General features: G+C 49.8%; 5 protein-coding genes and 1 non-coding gene across 6 annotated transcripts; 3 read left to right on the top strand and 3 right to left on the bottom strand.

The window, feature by feature from the left end:
* The first annotated feature begins 2,055 nt into the window (after positions 1-2,055).
* BCR38DRAFT_189501 (uncharacterized protein) lies at positions 2,056-2,818 on the top strand. Its single transcript, XM_040853991.1, has one exon. It carries the CDS (start codon positions 2,168-2,170, stop codon positions 2,618-2,620), a length of 453 nt encoding a protein of 150 aa, XP_040716174.1. The 5' UTR covers positions 2,056-2,167; the 3' UTR covers positions 2,621-2,818.
* Positions 2,819-3,223: 405 nt separating this feature from the next.
* Positions 3,224-5,120, bottom strand: BCR38DRAFT_314822 (uncharacterized protein; the record flags this gene model as incomplete). The annotated part of the gene is made up of 3 exons (XM_040854690.1): positions 3,224-4,393; positions 4,446-4,799; positions 4,938-5,120. Coding segments are annotated over 3 exons (1,707 nt in total), but the record flags the coding sequence as incomplete, so codon positions are not given.
* A 214-nt stretch (positions 5,121-5,334) lies between these two features.
* On the bottom strand, positions 5,335-6,346 carry BCR38DRAFT_431656 (uncharacterized protein). Its single transcript, XM_040860117.1, has 5 exons — positions 6,224-6,346; positions 6,025-6,165; positions 5,915-5,965; positions 5,649-5,852; positions 5,335-5,574 (listed from the first exon to the last, which is right to left on the bottom strand). The coding sequence occupies exons 1-4, from the start codon at positions 6,224-6,226 to the stop codon at positions 5,673-5,675; spliced, it is 375 nt and encodes a 124-aa protein (XP_040716172.1). The 5' UTR covers positions 6,227-6,346; the 3' UTR covers positions 5,335-5,574; positions 5,649-5,672.
* Positions 6,347-7,016: 670 nt separating this feature from the next.
* On the top strand, positions 7,017-9,786 carry BCR38DRAFT_189494 (uncharacterized protein). The gene is made up of 3 exons (XM_040853990.1): positions 7,017-7,482; positions 7,538-8,860; positions 8,909-9,786. The coding sequence occupies exons 1-3, from the start codon at positions 7,351-7,353 to the stop codon at positions 9,509-9,511; spliced, it is 2,058 nt and encodes a 685-aa protein (XP_040716171.1). The 5' UTR covers positions 7,017-7,350; the 3' UTR covers positions 9,512-9,786.
* A 2,200-nt stretch (positions 9,787-11,986) lies between these two features.
* On the top strand, positions 11,987-12,089 carry BCR38DRAFT_t173. The gene has a single exon. It is a non-coding gene; the product is annotated as a tRNA-Thr (tRNA).
* Positions 12,090-16,363: 4,274 nt separating this feature from the next.
* Positions 16,364-17,650, bottom strand: BCR38DRAFT_341878 (Cut9-interacting protein scn1; the record flags this gene model as incomplete). The annotated part of the gene is made up of 1 exon (XM_040855904.1): positions 16,364-17,650. One exon carries the CDS (start codon positions 17,648-17,650, stop codon positions 16,364-16,366), a length of 1,287 nt encoding a protein of 428 aa, XP_040716170.1.
* Positions 17,651-18,427: the final 777 nt, after the last annotated feature.

Here is an 18,427-nt window from a genome sequence, read left to right as displayed (position 1 = left end):
TTTAGAGTGCCAGAATTGTCTTCACCAATGAAGGTTAATATCTTCTCGTAGCATCATGCTTGGGCTATCTGGGAAATCTGTCTTCCCATTGTGACGCAATTCATCCGCGCTTATAAATACGGGTTGTCCTACAGAGACAATTTGCATAAATGGGGAATACAGCTGGAACTCATTCTTCGAGCTTTGAGCTAAGGGCCATGTACAAGTAGTAAATGACACACGTCATACTAAATGGTTTATTTTAAGATCCGCAAAATTGTGATAGCACTCATCATTGAGATTCGTCATACTAGCTACAAGAGTGATTGTCGTTGTCGCATTTAGATGACCAAAATCCCTGATACGGGCGGTCTTCCTCAGCTGAGAATAATTACGAATACCGGCGGACGTCCCCGATAACTCGGGCGATGGACTCGTGCCAATAGCCAAGGCCGGCAGATCCAGAAATGACTGTCATGTGTCTGATGTGCGACTGAGCGAAACGGTCCATACTATGTGGATGATGGCGAAGGCAGCATGCGCGAACAAAACCGTGGAGGTTAAATAGGCAGCACGCGAGTTTGTGGCATAAACTCGTCCAGAGATGAAGATGTCCCAGCGAAGCTAAGTAAGGAGGCCGTTAGCCGTGGTGGATACAGCTACAAGTGACGGCAAGACAAGTTGGACGGCCAGGATGGCATCGAATTGTCCCAGACCTTTGCGGACGGACGAGACGGCTGAAACGAGGCCATAATATCGTAATCCACGGGGTTACCTCCGTGTTCAACGTAGCCGGTATGGGCCATACCGTCGGCCACAGTCGCCGCCACCGCACCCTCTACCACGGTGCTCACGTCGGACCAATTTACTACTCGGCCGGTACCATTATCGACGCGCAAAGTGTGGAGGATCCACGCTAGATTGGTAAATTCTGGAACGCCTTCGCCGTCCCGCACCGGGTCCAGGGCGTGCATCCAGTCGAGGTCGAGCATTATGCTCTGTTCGAGGCCGGGGCACGCTGGAGACTGGGAGCCGAGCCGGGGAATTCGAAGCCGCCAGCCTTGGCAGTTGTGGTGTACAATCGTTTTCCGAGCCACTGTCCTAGATTGGCTCCGGCAGTCGTGCCAGTGGCCCACCTGGCACCTATCGAGCAGCCCAGAAGAACTCCGGCCGTCGAGGGGTTGGGTTAAGGAACTTGCATGTTAATATACCCACCGGAGACCCCATGGAGACCCCCTAATATGTCCTGGGCCGTGTCTATGATCTCGTTTTCCGGGACTGCGGGTGCTTCTTTGAGATGGATGGGCCATAGGGTGCCGTCATCTGCAACTAGGTGGAAAGTTGCCCCTCCCGCCGGCCAATCCGCGAAGTTCTGTGGTAACAAGAGCAAGGCGGAGGACAGGCCAGAGAATATGGCTATAATCTTGGCTCGTTAAGCCAGCCCCAAGAGTCCCGCTTGGCCAAACCAGAAGTCGGGAGAAACCAGAACGAGACCTCTGGGTACCGGATTGTGGCGGAGAGAAGGCCCAGTGGCAAGCCTTCAGACCCAAACAAGAGTTCACTGCGGAGAATATCCTAGACTATGACGGTTACAGATGCTACAATAACCAGCTCCTATTTCGCAGATTATGCCAATTAGAAAACACAAGGCTCGGGGGTTGGAGAGTAGCTAAGTAGGCTTTCTCACGGATAGCTTGGCCACGATTTGTAGTAGAAGTAGGTCGATAGACTGAGTCGTTGGGTCACTCAACCCTATATACTGGACGCCGATGAAGTATTCTCGGAGGGTGAGGGCTACCTGCACGCTGGTTGCGCACAAAGGTACGATGTGGACAGTAGTTTGCTCAGTGCTGCCGACAACTCTTCTCTCAAAACAGCGCTGCCTTTGGTCTTGTTATGCTTGTCTAGTAGCCACGTATATGTTTGAACGACCGATCGAGTCGCAGAAGAGCTACACGATTTGATCCGCACACGGACTGTGTGCAGCTTCCACTTCCAGCCCTGCAGCTTCCTTTGCCATCGTTCACCGAGAGTAATTCGATGTCTCCTCGCGGCTGAATTTGACATCAGCCGTCCTGATTCATGGATGGATATTTTGTAAGATAGACCCTTGTGGTAGTACGAAATCTGGATTCTAAATAAAAGGGCGATTTATTCGTCTCGGGTCTGGGAATCGGAAACAAAGACAATGATTTCGTGCCATGGGGCTTTAAAAGCATCTCATATGCTGACGATGAGGCTTCCCATAAAATTTCTACCTTTACAGTATAGCCTGAACTTCAGCTTTCGGCCACGGTGGTGGCGCAGCCTCATGATGGTCTCGTGGGGGCCGTGTTATTGCAGGTCCGTACAGGCTATAGTGCAGATAAAGCTCCACCTACGAACTGGCGCTCATAATAAGCAGCATCACAAGCAGCAGGCTGATGAGCTCACTAAATGCCGTTTTGCCAAAATTCCTTTTTCATCTCTGGGAGCCTGGGGACTTAGCTCAAGCAAATGCAGTGCGCAAGCACCGTTGAAACGGTCAGGATACATACACATGGTGTCGAGCAAGCCGAAAACGAAAACGGCCTGGAGCGATGCCCATGTGTTCGATTGCAGCCGTTTCACATACACTCCAGAACGCGAGGAGGAGGTATGAACCGCTTTTCACATGCGCCCTATTGTTGGGCAACGTTTATCTGCACAACTTGTGCATAAATAGGATTCCGAAGTCCGCTATCTGCCACTAGGCTGAGTAGCACATGATTAAGTTGATGCCCCTACTTCGCAGACCGGATCTTGCTTGCGCCATGTAAAGAGGAAATCGTGGAAGTCTCTCATGGGTATCGAATTCTACCTAAAACGCGGATGGTCCGGCTGAACGCAGTTGCGCAGCGCCAATAAAGATTTGTTATACAGTCAGATGTGACGTTATCCCGATCCCCACCACCTTCGAAGCTATGCTGGGTTACACCCAGAGCCCATGAAGATTTGATCAGGAATAGCTGCCCCCGCCGTGGCTCGAAGCAAAGGAATCATTACTCATTTGGCAGCCCTACCCATACATCGACTCAAGGTCTTCAAAAGAGTTTGTAGAGCTCGGAATGGGAGGTTCCACAGAGCGATCCACCCAGGGTTCCACCAACGGTCTTACCTGAGGCTTTGACTTGGGCTCACTTGGAGGCGCGGCTTTGTCAACTATAGCCGCTTTGTGTTGTTCCTCTTGAACTGCTTTCTTGGCTTTGTCGCTTTGCAGTTTCGCTGCGATCAGGACTCGAACTTCTTCGTCGACGTCCAGGCCTCTCTTCTTGCAGCCATCGAGAAGAATTTGGACCCGAGCATCTTCAGCAAAGATGCAGCCCCTAATGAATGCCAACGCTGTGCCTTTGTTTAACCACCACCCTCCTGATTCTGCTGCCGGGTCGTTCTGCATTTGTTCGAGGTATGAGAATGCATGATCGCGTAGCTTTTGCAGAAAGCAGACCCTTATGGCGTGGTCGTAAGTGGACTGATTCATCTTGATGGATAAAGTCTGCATCTCGGCCATAACGAATTTCAGGGACTTGTATACTGAGCAATGACTCAATAGTAAGTTGAATGTTGTGGTGTCTGGTCCGGCTGTACAGATCCTGCGCACGCTGCGATAGACATCTAGCCCATGTTTGAAGCCGTGTTGTTGGAGAGCTGCCTCGAGCACAACGTTGAATGCAGCAACGGGGACCCGATGTTCCAGCTGGAGGTTGCGTAGGCAAAACAAGGCGGGTTCTATCTCTGAGGGCGACTCCCGTAGCAATCGGTAGATGACACGAGTACTGGATAAGTCCGGCTGTAGGCCAGCTTTGTCGATGAGGCAAAGAGTGATGAAGGCTTTGCGTAGGTCGCCTTGCCCGGCGTGAATTTCCAGCAGAGGTTCGAAGTGATGCAGGTCTAACTTTCGTCCGCGCATCGAAAATATCTTCAGGGCACTCGAGGCCATGACGACATCCCCATTCCGTGAAGCAATGTTCAGCACGTTGAGAACAACACCATCTGAAGGAGTAAGCTTTCCTGGCCCCACCATTCGAGTCCAGATATAATGGACGCCTTCATAGAATGAATCTCTGCTGAAGGAGTCTAATAGAACGAGCCAGAGGTTCTCTCCCGTGTCGCTGGCTTCTGGATCCCTGAGCCTATGTTGCATGATCATGAGGGCTTCTTCACTGAAGCCCAGCTCGCCGAACGTATAGATGAACGTGTCGTAAGCCCATATTGGAATGGGAACACCACTTTGATACATTTCTTCCAGCTTTTCGAGCGCCATCTCATACTGTCCATCTCTTAGGAGGCCGATGGCAACGGATACGTGGGCGTTGAAGGTCGGTGTCAGCCAAGCTTGTCTCATGTCCTTGAGCACCTTGTTTCGAAGAACGTAATCTGGGTGTATAGCGAGAACCTTGGCTCGTCAGTGACTATAGGCAACGCGACTTCCAAGATTCAAAACTGACATCCAAAATAGCATTGTAGACACCAGCAGTGGGCAATACGCCTGTTGTCTCCATCTCCTTCAGTAAATCGGCAACGATCTGGGCGGAACCATGTTTGTAGTCCGTGTTGGCCCTGATGATGCACTCGTATAAGAAGGCGGTGGGCTTCTCACGGCGCTTTGTAATGAGATAATGGACAATCTTGGCAATGGAGTGGTACTGCTGCTCGAGAGTCTGTAGCTCTCGAAGGGTATCGAGCATGGTCTGAGTGCCGATGGAGTCAAGCATAGCATCGTCGAAGTTGTGCGCGCCTCTGAAGAGTGTGCGAGGAAGTTCACGGTTACGCTTCCATGCGCGGTGCATATATTGAGAGAACTCATCTTCGCCACTTGCTTTGTGCCGTTTGTTAAGTATGAATGAGCCGGATGGAGTGGCATTTACATGTCGAAAGACTAGCCCGCATTTCTCTAGAATGTGTGCCTTTCCGTTGTCTTGAGATGCTGCAGTCGAGACCGAGGGCGAGCGTGCCATCGCAGGCGCAGAGGTGGTATATCTACGTCGGCATGGCAGGTGCAAATGTCGTGGCCGCCGTAGAGGAGTGGTGGGCTTTTGCAGCGCCCTGGAGAGGGTAATTGCGTCCAAGGAAGGGCATAAGCAACGCCAGAGGCCATCTATCACAATGCACTCCCCAGGCATTGGCGTTGACGGCAAATTTGCGTCTCTACGTGTTATCGCATCGTGATATCCTTTATAGTAGATGGGTAACATTACTTGGCTCCGATAAAGTAGCTTTTGAAGCTCGGTCGGGTCGTTGGGTCCAGCCGACGCGGTTTCATCATCACGTGATCTGGCTACAACAGCGACTTCGGTCACGGGGAAAACACGGATAAAGGGACAGAATCACATATTTGTGCGGAAATTCGTAGAGTCAGATTATTTATGTAGGCTATCCCCTTCTTCGCTGGCTTCTCCTCCTGTGGGAGCTGTTGCCACAGCTGCCGACTGCAAGGACCAAACCTCTCCCGGTCTGGTGTCCCGGGTCTGTGTTTGGGACTCCAACACACCTCCAAGTCCTAGCCAAGCTGGATATCCTTGGGTATCTTCTCTTTATCTCAGTGATGCCTCATGCCGAATATGTCGTTCGAAAGTCCTGTCGACGTCTGACTGTTAGCCTCATTATGAGACAAACGCCATGTCTCGTGTCCTGAATCTCTCTTAGCATACCACAACCCCATCTTCATTCTCTACTCATGCACCGCGGCCTCGGCCTCTTCCCCTGCCCTGGCCACGTCCACGACCACCTCTGTCTCCCCGTCCACTGTGGTCTCCACGCTGGCCACCGCGTCCGCCTCTGAAGTTGCCTTGCTGTCCATGTTGCTGGTCTTTCACTTGGTCGATGATATCGTCGGGCACTCTTAGATATTTGATCTGGAGGACACGTTAGCCTCTGTCGCCCATTCCCATGTTGGTGATTCCTGGTGGCAACCCACGTTGTTGCCTTTGACGTAGACTTCGGGCAGACGGACGAACTTATCCGCTTCCTGCATCATTTCTCAGCCATTTGTGATCCCTAAATTGGTGTCCGAAGCGCCTCTCATACCGGATTCGATTGAACGACCTCCTTTAATGTCAAATTCATCCATGTGTCGCATTGTATCAGATGCCCGTTGAGCGTCTCTCCATTCTTGAGTTCCACCAGCATAGGATGGCCTTGCGCCGCGTTCAAGAGGCCGAGGGGCAACTGCGACGAGACTCGTTAGTGTCGGTAAATTTTGCAATACGATCAGTCGGTGCCTTGCCATCCTGTACAGCTAGTGCTAGTTGCCGGGTCAGTGTCAATGAAATATACGCAAGAGCGCACTTGCGAACGAGGATTTCGTAGCTGATGCCAACCTTAAAGCTCGGGTTCCAGTCAACGTAACGTGGGGCAGTGAGGCTCGTACTCTGTTTTCGGAGCGCAAGCTGAGCCACACAAACCGAGTCCTGTGTGCACAGACCAGGTCAAATAGAAAAGATGAATATGTCAAACTTGCATACAGTATTGGACAATTCGACTTCGCATCGAGAAATGGCTTCCATGGTTACACCCTGAATGCTAGGTAAATCCCATTTGTTACCGAACATACTTTTGGCTTTGAGGTACTCGCGCATCTGGCACTTATCAATCAATATGTCACGCATCTCTGCAATCTCTGCAACTCGAGCTGCGATTAAAAGACTGCGCAGCCTTTCGCTTGGAGCTTGGGAGCAGTCCCATCTTCAGGCTCTTAGCAATGCCGGAAGATTTGAAGCAACCCAATAACTCTCTATCAATTCGTTTATTTTAATAGGTATACGAGTTTCTCAGGGCTCAAGGATATCGCTGCGACAAAAGCGCAACTTACGGTGTAACCTCTGGTTGATGTCTATCGACGAAGCAAACCCGTTTCGAAGAACGTCACATGGGTCCTGGCTTCCCGTGCGGCGTCGGGGCCCTCGACTCAGCCCACTTCCAGATGGGTTAGAGGACTCGTCAGCTCGTTGACCTTCATTGGTCAGTTCCCGTTATTACCCTGGTTCTTGCTGGAGATGGGCTTGCGCAGCGTCAGGACAGCGGGTTCTCATTTCTGTCGCTTCATGAATCGAGTGATTTCATGAATTTCCTGTTTAATTGTGTTTCTATCCTTTGAACACCTCGGTCGACGAATTGCCCTTGCTCAATCGCAAGTGGATTGGCGGATTTACAGTAATTTCGAACGGGGCTGTTAGTCCACGTAACGCACCCCACGAATCGCGCATACATAGGACTCGGCCGCAACTGTTAATGACCCCCCCTTCCCGCACACTTTAGGCAGCCGTTTTGTTATACTTTTTTCTTACCTGTCAACCACACTTTCACTTTGCCATCATCAAACCAGTTTCTAGGTAGTCGTTGGCTGCCTATGCGATGATGCGCGGCCTTCTGAAGGCTGCGCTGTGGCTGACGCCGGCGCTTGCGAGAGCTTTCCAAGACAACCCACCTTCTGCCTTTATCCGACTTGACCTTGCCACTAAAGAGGATGATTCTCCAAGGGAAACCGTAGGTCATCTGAGCCGCCCCAATTCAATCCAGTCAATTTAACTTTGGCATCTAGTCACTTCGACTGAGTGTACTCGAGTCGGCAGAATCATGTGGTTACGGAAATGTTACTCTTAATGGCCACTCTTTGATCCAGGATGACGCCGGAATCGGCTCGGGATCTATCACAACGGATCAAGGTAACATCATTGTTGCCAGCTGGACATTTTCCTGCGTAGACTCGGAGACGAACCATCAAGAGCAGGCGTTGAGCCTCAAAGTGGACTTCATCGATAGCAAGCAAGTCGAAGGATTGGGATTTACCGTCCAGTTCCAGCAAACGAGTCCCACTTGGGTCACATATATCGAGGGAGCTGAGTCGGTCATCAAAGCTCCGAAGCTCGTTTTCCCATCCAAGGACTTTAAGAACAAGGACGTCAACAATGACCTGGAGAACGAGATTGCTGAACTTGAGTACATGAAGATGCAACTTGTCGAACTGGAGCAGGCGATATTCATGAAGGAACAGTTTTTGGCTGAGGCTTTTGGCTTCCATGACAAGATTTCCAAGGTCACCGACTGCGATAATCTCAAGTGTATTTTCCTGTCCGTCTACGACAGTGTGAAGGGCGCCGCCAGTAAGGTATACGGAGAAGGATTCGACTTTGGCGACCGACATCACAGGCATCACGGCCCGTACAGAGGTTTCGGTAAGGGGAAGCATGGCAAGAAGCCTCACGGGTTCTCTCAGGATCATAATAACCGCATGCACGGGAACGAAACCTCCCCGCATCCTCCGCACCACGGCAAGGCTCCCCCGTTCTGCCACTGCCCGCCACCACCGCATCACGGGTTTGAACACGGTGGACCGCCTTTTGACCATCATCATGGACCTCCAGACGAGAGATTCCCATTCCATCATCCTCATCATGGCCCGCCGGGTGAAGAACCCCCCTTCGGTCACCCTCATCATGGCCCGCCGGGCGAAGAACCCCCCTTCGATCACCCTCACCATGGCCCGCCGGGTGAAGAATCGCCCTTCGGCCACCCTCACCATGGTCCGCCAGGTGAAGAACCGCCCTTCGGTCACCCTCACCATGACCCGCCAGGTGAAGAGCCTCCATTCGACCACCAAGGCCCGCCAGGCGGGGAACCTGATTTCAACCATCCCCCGCCGGCGGATTACGAAGCAAGACCAGAGGGTCCTTATGGCAACATACCCCCACCGCCTCCGCCAAGAGAGAGTGAAAGGGAGCACCCGTTGCACCTCACTCAAGCAGGTGACCATCCTCCTCCTCCGCCTCCACCTGGCGGCGAACACCCGCCGCCTCCGCCCCCGCCAGATGGACGACATGGGCCTCCTCACCATGTTCATGGGCACCCCCACGGCCCTCCACCCGTAAGTACCATCTGATCCCTGTCCCTGAAACCTTCTAACCGATGCCAGCCATTTGACCTCCACCAATTCGCTGCGAGCGTCTCGGTCTTCCGAGTCCTCGCGACAGTAATAGTCCTCGGTTTCCTCCTCAGCATCCTGCACACCCGCTGCATTACGAGCAGAAGAAATTGTGCCCGCCGCCAAGAACGCTATGAACAGCGCATCGTACAGAAGACGAGGCTGATGAAGCTACTAAAGAGCCTCAAGAACTTGCTTGCAGGCCGCAACGCCGAAGATGAAGAGAAAGACGCCATCATGCGCCAAATCGGCCAGGAGAGCGACGAGGACAGCTTGCCCACAACTATGGAGGAGGAAATCGCCCAGTTCAGGAGTGCGGCCGGAGTGGTCGGCGACATGGTTGCCGCCGAGGAAGGCCGCGCCAGAGAAATGTTGCAGTGCCAACGCCAACATGCCATGCCCAGGGCCATTCCTTCGAGCCCCATATCCCCATTTCTGGACTACATGTCGGTCGATGAAGCGCTCCCAGCATACGATGACACAACGGAGGACTCGAGTTATGTGGCAGATGGCATGCGGGGTGGCTCCAGGTATACGCCGAGCGACAGTTCCGTTGCTGGGTCGCTGGATGATGTCCTGGGCCGAAAGGATTAAATTTAATATGATAGACACATGTGAGGAAAGAGGCAGAGCTCCCCGAGATGTTGGGATGAGATTACACGAACGCCGTGTACCAAATTTTCTTATGTTCCGAGTTCATTAACTTTGGGTCTGACCAGTCTAGCACGCCGTCGCAAGTAGACAGACGGTACTATCATTGGGTTGCGGGAGAGACCATACATGCTGTTGGCAATAATGTCTTCCCACCACTGTCGGGTTCTTTGGCGGTTTCTACATGTAGCGTTTAATACTACGCAACGTTGAAGCACTTTTCCTATGATGTGACATTGTAACCTTGCAACACTCTGAAATTTGCCCATTACTCCGTGGTTTATTTCAATTTTGAGTCAAGGAAGAATAATATTGTCCAATTACTCACCGCGTCCCCCGAGTATTTTATGGGGGTCGAGGTCCATCTTTTTCTGGTCTACATATATAGTTGCATCTGCAGTTGCATCTGTTCCTGCGGTAAATGTTAATCAAATGTTATTTTGATATGGTTGCAGTGTTGGCGGAACCATGCTATTTTGTACACGTGTAGTACTTGCAAATCCCAATGCTTTGACGACGCATGCCAGGCCAAACTAGTATAAGAATCCAACCCACGAATCCCCACATTCTCTCAGACCGAAAATCTCACGATAATCGTCTGACTATTATGAGATAACTTGAACACTGCCGAAAGGGCATAGTGTGGCCCACAATCCATTTACATTTACGATATATCTGTCAACTAAACCGGATTTTCACCAAGCGGGTTTAACTCAGTTGGGAGAGTGTCAGACTGAAGTCAAACTTCATCATGTAAATCTGAAAGTCGTGTGTTCAATCCACACAAGCCGCAATCTTTTGCCGATCTACCAGACAAGCTTCAATTTTGCGAGTTGGTTGGGGGTGCCCAGGTGACCGAAGCTCGGCTTGAGAATTGAGATCATAAATAAGAACGTCATGTTCTTATATTCTGTGTTGATTTTTCCCTCACGAAGTACAGGAATGATTTGTCCCCTTTGCATGTGTCCATCGAAGGAGTTTTTGGTCATTTAGGCAAGGTCTCACGATCATAAGACACAGAATGAAGTTAAATAGCACTACGCTGCAACAAGATGATGACTGAACAACATGATTTAACAAGAATAGATTCGACCATATCTCACTCCAGCACGTGTCTCCCACTCTCGGACATATTTATGTATGTACAATTTCAAGGCACTGTTACTACAAGGGGCTTCGAGCATGACATGTGCATGCATGCTGTGGTTGTGGATCTATCAGTTTGCTGTGTGCATGCACCTTCGATCACAACCGGATATGTAGATAAATAAAGCAAAGTACCTAAGGATCAGCGAACTACCTTTACTTTGACCTTTAGCTCTTGGGAGGGAAATAGAAAAAAACCTGCGTTCTCTGGGATATCCTGACCTGAAAAGCTGATAGAATGATGGAAGGGCGCGAGTCTGCGCCTCCCCCATTCCCCCCGACTGTCCTACATTGAGGCGCAACATAAAGGTCTTGCTTGGACCAGGATACCGAGTTTGCTCAGCCTAATTGAGACCGGTATATATTTGTACTACGTGCTATGGCAGGATATATTGTGTGTGACTGCATTGACAGTTCTGCCCCCATTTGGCGACTTTCGGGTTTCTGGTACGTTTAACTGAGCAAGGGTTCATCGTCTGTTCCATTCAGGCCTCAATAATCCTGACTTTCTCGGAGAGTTTTTGTCAAATTCTACAATGCGTCGTTCCATATTAGCTCCCTGTCCTTACCGAAGCTGCCTTACAATAATTGATGACAGGTCCTCATTGGGCGTCAGCATTTGTGCGCCCCAGGTGCGACAGTTAGGCAGTAAGCAATGTGCCAAATTTCGCAGAGATAACTTCATTTGTGTTGGAGGTTGAGATGAACCAGAGATACAGATATCCAAACCTCGGTAATCCACTGCATGTGGTCAATTATAAGGCTAACAACTGACGAAGCCCGTATATCTACGACACGGAGGCGCTTGCAAAGCCTCCAGTCCCAAAGGGCAAAGCATAAAACAGCATACGTCAGTTCAGGATAACATGCCGTACGTAAATACTAAAATAAAGATCAAGTAGCGTTTCTACAAGATAATCGAAGGTGTTGGCCAGTACCATCCAGCGGGACTTCAACAGTTAATCAACACAGGTGCTCAAGCGATGTTACTTGTTCTAATATAACTAAACTTTCGACGTTCAGTTTCAATGTTGGAAGTAAAATACATTCTTCGTTTCAATCAAGAAGTTCAAAACTAACCGATGCAGAAAAATAGCCCAGAGACAAACACCCGCTCCGGTCCCAACGCCAGGAGAATGGTGGATACGCAACATCGCCCAAACCAGCACACCTAGCGCACAAAGGAAAAACCAAAGATCTCAAATCGCCACTCCATCGCTATTTAGGAACTGCCAGAGAGCTCAGTGAAAGACCAGGAATTATTATATTGCTGTCGGCTGGTGTAGTTGGTCACTTCGCTGGTAGATAAGTCCCGATTTGAGCCTCGCCCACTTGGGTCGGTGACGAGTCGCGGGTTCGAATCCCGCAGCTGACACACAAGGGGGTTTAGTCAACCCTTACGGCGCGCTGCCCACCTTGTTGACTTCGCCTACCTAGCGATAATAGGGAGATTGGTGCAGTTTAGGATTACGAGCATCCTAGCCAGTCGACCGTCAAGCACTACGTCGGCGGAATATAACTCGACAGCCGGTCCAGAATTCGAATCGTTAATCCGACCCCTTATCGGACCTCGCCTATCCGACAACGCTCGTCGGCGAACCCGTCCCCTCACGATAGAAGGCGCGCAGCACGCCCCCTCGCCGCGATTCTTGCGAGCGTCTAGACCACGTTACGGTCTATCCACTTGAGCGTATGGTTGAGATGTATACGCTCGACGAGAACCCCAATTAGCAGATACTACGACTTGTCGCGACAAAAAAATAGTCGAGCATCTTCTGCACATCAGCAGCATCCCACCCCTGAGAACGAATTTAAGTGCCACATTACCACACTTATCGGTAGTTCAGGCAGGGGTTGTAGCACAGACTTAGGGAGGGACAGGAGGTTTAGTAGTCGTTTGGCTACAAGTTTACCTGTATAACCGCCCGACGCGGCTTAAGGGCTCGCTATATCATCTATAGCCCCTTAAGGGAGTACTTGTAGAGGTACCGAGGGTTAACACCTACGGCGTATTTAATATTTTTTTTATTATATTGCTATCTCTCAATGAAACTGATGCTGGTTTCAATGGTGCAATCATCTGGCTGGCACTCAGAAGCCAGCGACCTGTGTGGGGGGAAACCTGGGTTTGGGTCATCCAATTCAACGGGAAATTAATGTGATACTAAAAATGATGAGGCCTTGAAGATTTGGGAAGAGGATAAAGCCAACTTCTGCTAGGTACTGTAGCTCGCCTCGTCTTTGTTGACATTTGCACTTGTTGCTGCGCCAGTGCTCCTTGAGGTAAGTACTGGGATGACATACATGCTCGGGCGTAGAGATTCAGATAATTCACTGCTTCACCGAAAAGGACAATCGGCCTCGTCTAGCCAGCTAATAAACCCAGATTCGCATATCCTCTATTTATAGAAGTCCTCAGAAGATCTTATAAGTACATGCCAAAGCGCGTAATTCACGGGGGTTACACAACCCCGACCATGTCCCGATAAAAGTTTTGATCCACAAATTTAACAGAGTTACAATACTCGCGCTTGCCTTGCCAAGGTTGCGCCTAGGGTTTACGCTGATGAGTCCTTGTCCATCTAAGCTCTGTCATGACTGAGGCCAATGCTATTCTCGGATCGGTGGATGATCAAATTTCAGAGCAGGATAGCAAAATGCGTCCGATCTGCTAATGTTCCCAAAGATATAGAGTACTATGCTTTGCAGTAAGATGTGTCCCTCAATTCCGAGGTCATAAGGAGCGAGCATTTGAAATACTAGAACCTCTCGCTTGCGGTTGGCGATTGTTTGACCATCAACTTCCCTCCGAGTCAACCATACTGCCTTATCGAGTCTTTTTGTTATGTTCATTTCCATTACCACTGCTGGCTCATATGCTCGTGAGAACTATGACGTGGATTATGACGTGGATTATGACGTGGATAAAACACACGACAAGAGTGTCTTTGATAGTCTCCTACATGCGCTGTATGGGCAAGCTCATGCTTAAAACTCCCCGAGCCTTGATACGGCCAGTTCTGGCGGCGACACCACTACATGTGAGTAGGTTTCACAACCTCTTGGTGGTCAGAGTCGGCCCCATTATACCGTAGGTATCTTGAATGCCTTAAGGTGGCCATGGGCCTTTTCGTTGGTGGCGCTCACTTCCCTAATTATGCCTCGAAAGGGCAGCTTTTCGTTGATCATGCCAGCCACAGGAACGACGATGCCAGGAGGTTGTCTCCCGCCGGCCCGCCGAGTTGCTGAACGTATTGCCAAGTTCGTGACAACTTGCGTCGATTGTAAGCATCTTCAAACTTAGTTGCCTTCACTCGGTAGCATATTGAATCATCCCCTATTAAGTTGGTGGTCAATTACATTACAATTTCAAAGCGTAGGCATCAGGAGGTTACTTTCATACTCTCAGAACTTCAACAAGAGTGAATAACGGCTGGGACGCTAGATTTGTCTTCGAGCACGCAGGCAAAAACCTAGCTCGCCCAACCCGGTCCCTGGTATTTTTCTCGTCATACTGTAAATGCCAGCCTCGCCCATTCTTGTCACTCCGGCTCCACCTCCATTTGCTTTTTTGTCGCCTACGTGACGCATACCAGACCGCTCAGTTGATTTATTCCTCCAAGCAGAAGATACCACGAGTACTAGTATTAATAATGACAGCGCATTACAAGGAGAAGTGCCCGTACAGGTCTCTATATTTAGTATCCACGTTTCCGCCTAGCTTAGCCCCTTTCTTCTCTTAGCCGGATTCGGTCCTGAATTGCGATCTACCACTCACTTGTACATGTGGACTGTCAGGCATGTTGCCTGCAGTGGAATGAGGGTGTTATTTGGGCCGTGCATCTGTTGTACATGGTTTCTGAAGCGAATTGTTGAAGCCAACGTCACTATATACAACTTCTGGTTTTTGCAATCAATGCACTTTGTGACAGTTATTGTGGTTTGGCGTTAGGTTCGAATATAATATGACCTTGAAGAAGATGAGAACACTACTGGGGAGGAAATTCGGGTTGCGTTCGCTGCGCTACTGACAGATGTGCTGAATCTTCGAAAAGAAGTGAACAAACTCTGGAAACATATGAGGCGGGGACGTTTGGACTGCCGCTTGTGGCAATATTTCCAACAACACAGAGGCTCATGGGCCACGTTGCAGGGTCAGCATCACCCTGCCGATACTTCTGTGTGTCTGTACTACTCACAAGCTTTGCAACCCGTATCCGGTCATGCAATTGTAGAGTTCTCCTCCCGCCTAGCAGATGTGGCTTGTATTTTTAAAGTTCATCTCGGGATATGGTTTGATATCGTGGATGAATCTGACCGCGTCTGGTGCGCCCATTGCATTATTTACACGGAATCATTCAGAGACCAGTATGGACAGGCTGTGGGAAGGACTATATACGGAGGCTATGAGGGAAGTGCCCAGCAATCCGGAAAAGCCGGGGAGGAGGAAATGGAGACCATGAGCCACCACGCCAATCCGCTCATACGTCTTAGGAATTTGTCTGGCAGCTATTATCGCAATCAGTCCGGCCATAATTTGGCTTGATTGTCGCTGTATTTCTTAATTTCTCAATTTCAAAGTCTGAGGCGACAGTGCCATCTTCTTACCCATGCAAAAAATTGGCCCCTGAACGCCGTATTATCAACGGCGGGAAACTATCCTACAAGAGTTGTCATTATATTCTCCTTCGTTAATCTCGAATGCTACCGGCTCTTAAGCATGGCAGTCAGCACAGCTTTTATATATGGGTTCCTTTACACCTACAAGGAGGGCTTAACAGTACCCTTAAGTGTACATTTGAAGGTCATGTTGATTGACGCCATATTGATCTTCAGCTGCAGAGCGGTGGCCGAGGATGATGAGGGATATTAGGAGTGCGCAGAATGCTTTGATGGATCTTTCAGAGTGATCACGCAGTCTCGCTTTCCGATGAGAAACAAATCAGCGATGATGCCCACGATAAATCTAAGAACATGCCACCAGGGTCAGAATTATCAGCAGATGAAGGTAATGAAAGCGCTGGTGTTATTTTCTGCGTGCTTTCCCGATATTCGAGAAATGCTTTGTGATGGACGGCACCCCCGTATAAATATATGTTTTATTTGAAAGATATAATGACGTCTTACGATGCCGAATGTTACCATACGATGGGTCCAATTAGAGATGCCCTCCTCAATGTCATGTCAACACGTAGTAGCCCAGGAGCAACTAACCAAGTAAAATTATCATTGAGAGGTCATAGGTTGAAGCCTGACGCTCATTCGAGATCATTGTGGCCGAACCGCGATTTATTTTGAGGAACTGTCGGCAGATTCGGATCGTGAAGCCGGCATTTTCTCAAAATAAATCGGGGCAGCCAATACGGAATGGGAAGTATGAAAGAAGTTAAGGAATCTAGCTTGGATCGTTGAGCCAAATTTGGAGGGGTAGGCGTTGGTGGGGAGAGTAAGATGGTGTAGCGACTGCTTTGGCAGGAAATGGAATAGTCTTACTGCAAAATGAGGGTTTGAATCTAGACCTCTAGAATCAACTTCACTGGTATCCCGGCTGTAGCATGAGAGGCGAACCGATTCTAGATAAACAGTACTGAAATTATTGGAAATACAACTAGGCAGGTGTAATTCCCGGTGACCTCACTCACAAGGAACTCAAGGATTGTTTCCAAATACAAACCATTTCCAGTTCTTTGCCAATTTTCCAATGCCATCTCGCAATTCCCATCCTTTGATGCTGCAAATTTTCCGACAAACATCCTCAAGAGCCTGATCCATTTGCTCACCTGCGATGTGCAGATCACTCTCGATCAGTATCCTATCGTCAGGGACTGCGCGTATGACATCTTTTAACTTGTCGGAGCTACTGTTCCAGTTAACAGCGGTAGAGAAGGAAAAGTAGACCTGTGCCGGCACCGAAGGGTGAGTATACTGTTTTAGTATATTCACTGGGCCACTGAATGAGTGAAGACATATCCGGGGCGGATATGGTCTTTTTTTATCATGGGTGCCTGAATTTGAGGGGCCAGACTTGATTGGTTTTTGTTGAGTTGCCTCTCTCAATTCATCACCCTCTTCATCTGACATATCTGAAAAATCCTCAGCGTTCTTAGCAATGCGTCTTTTCTCTCGTCGAGACAAGACCTCTTTCTCGTGACCTTTCCAACAATCTGCGATAGCATTATACAAAGCTCCATGAACCTGAACACCATGCACACTGACTGCACGGTTCATCTCACCCGCAAGACGGAGCTGAGCTTGAAGTATTATCGTCTGATGTTCGGTTGATATACGAAACGGGCTCAGACGTCGGTCTTCTCGTCCACCTGGAGTAAGCCCATGGTCTCGTTTACTCTGCTCGACGGGAGCCCAATTGACCGGGAGTTTGAAGGCTTTATCGAGACCGATCTCGCCTACGAGAGCAAGTGAGTGCTTCTCCAGACGTTTTCGGGTCTCGTTGATGAACTCCGACAGCGGTCGGGGCTCCTCAAGGCCGGCACTAAAAGATGGGTCTCTCGAAGAAGGAGTCGGTGCTAAGACCTTGTCGTAATGTGCCTGTTTGCTTGCCTCTGAGCCATCATATGCAGCGGTCGAATCGTCGTAAAGCTGATGCGAGAACCAAGGATGCCACCCAAAGGAAGGGATGATGCGTTGGTTTGAAGAAGCCTGAGGTGAAAATAAGGTGTCACCATCCTTGACCCCGAGGTCCTGCGCGATACTAGAGACCAGGTCCTGGTCTTGTGAACGAGTGGACATGACGGTTAACGCGCGGACATTCATGCCAGGGACCAAGGCTATGGAGCCCATAGTGTCGGTTGGGTGACAGTGGGCATCAAAAACACCTGCGTCCCAGGGGAAAGGCTGAGTGTCTGAAACACTCTGGACGCCTCGAGCATGTGGAGGGAACTCCGCTGGTCCCTCGGAGTGATGCTGTTGACACATTGTGGAGTGCAGAATGTGAGGGCACATGGAAGTTCAGGGGCTCAAACTCTCTTGGTCGTTAGGCGCAACTATGGGAGGCTCTGAGCGCTGCTTGAGGTCGAAATGATGTCGGAGCCCAATGTCACAAGCCACCCTGTCAAACTGCGCAACTACCAAATGTTCGTAAGTCTACAGTGGGTTGTAGAGTGTTCCTCTGATAATGCGACTGGATCAACAGCGGTCGGTTTCGGACAGTAATTCCAACGTCCTAACAGTCAGACAATTGCTTCTAAGCAAGGAGCTTTTGCGTAATTGCCAATGACAAGACAGAGTATCCCAGTCTAGTCGTCTGGGCTTTTCGTTGCGCCGGTCCCCCAAGGTTCAACGCGGCGACACGCCGTCTGCGGACTATTAACTCTCAGCCTCTACAATGGCAACCTGATCATTACCAATGAGCCACGTTCTATTGATCTGGACACTATGATCAGCACTCGAATTTGAGTGGGCTAGAGGTTAAGTGGCGCTGTTCAGGAACCGTTCCATTCGGTTGCCAATACTGCCAAATGCTGAAGGCTTGTAAGGATTGTAGAAGAGTCCGATGAAGACAGAAGTCAAACCAGTCAGCATGTAGAGTATGTTTGGCGAATACGAACAAAACGCGTCAACAGAGTGTTGAAGAGGATGCAACTTAATATGTGCTTGGTAACAATTGCGTGACTCAACCGGCCAGGTTGATGTCTCCGGATCAACGTTGCGTTGCATGCAGCCTGAAAATTCCGATTGTTCAAACCATTCTTT

Source organism: Pseudomassariella vexata (genome assembly GCF_002105095.1).
Source record: "Pseudomassariella vexata strain CBS 129021 chromosome Unknown BCR38scaffold_6, whole genome shotgun sequence".
In the NCBI taxonomy this organism is placed as follows: Eukaryota; Fungi; Ascomycota; class Sordariomycetes; order Amphisphaeriales; family Pseudomassariaceae; genus Pseudomassariella; species Pseudomassariella vexata.
This window is presented reverse-complemented; position numbering and strand designations above follow the sequence as displayed.

Excerpts from the sequence above, each read along its gene's own strand:
- BCR38DRAFT_189501 (XM_040853991.1), top strand. The coding sequence starts at position 2,168 with ATGATTTCGTGCCATGGGGCTTTAAAAGCATCTCATATGCTGACGATG.
- BCR38DRAFT_431656 (XM_040860117.1), bottom strand. Across the intron at positions 5,966-6,024 it reads AGGTCGTTCAATCGAATCCG|GAAGCGGATAAGTTCGTCCG; the intron begins GTATGAGAGGCG and ends GAAATGATGCAG. Across the intron at positions 5,853-5,914 it reads TCTACGTCAAAGGCAACAAC|ATCAAATATCTAAGAGTGCC; the intron begins GTGGGTTGCCAC and ends CGTGTCCTCCAG.
- BCR38DRAFT_189494 (XM_040853990.1), top strand. The coding sequence starts at position 7,351 with ATGATGCGCGGCCTTCTGAAGGCTGCGCTGTGGCTGACGCCGGCGCTT. Across the intron at positions 7,483-7,537 it reads ATGATTCTCCAAGGGAAACC|TCACTTCGACTGAGTGTACT; the intron begins GTAGGTCATCTG and ends TTTGGCATCTAG. Across the intron at positions 8,861-8,908 it reads ACCCCCACGGCCCTCCACCC|CCATTTGACCTCCACCAATT; the intron begins GTAAGTACCATC and ends AACCGATGCCAG.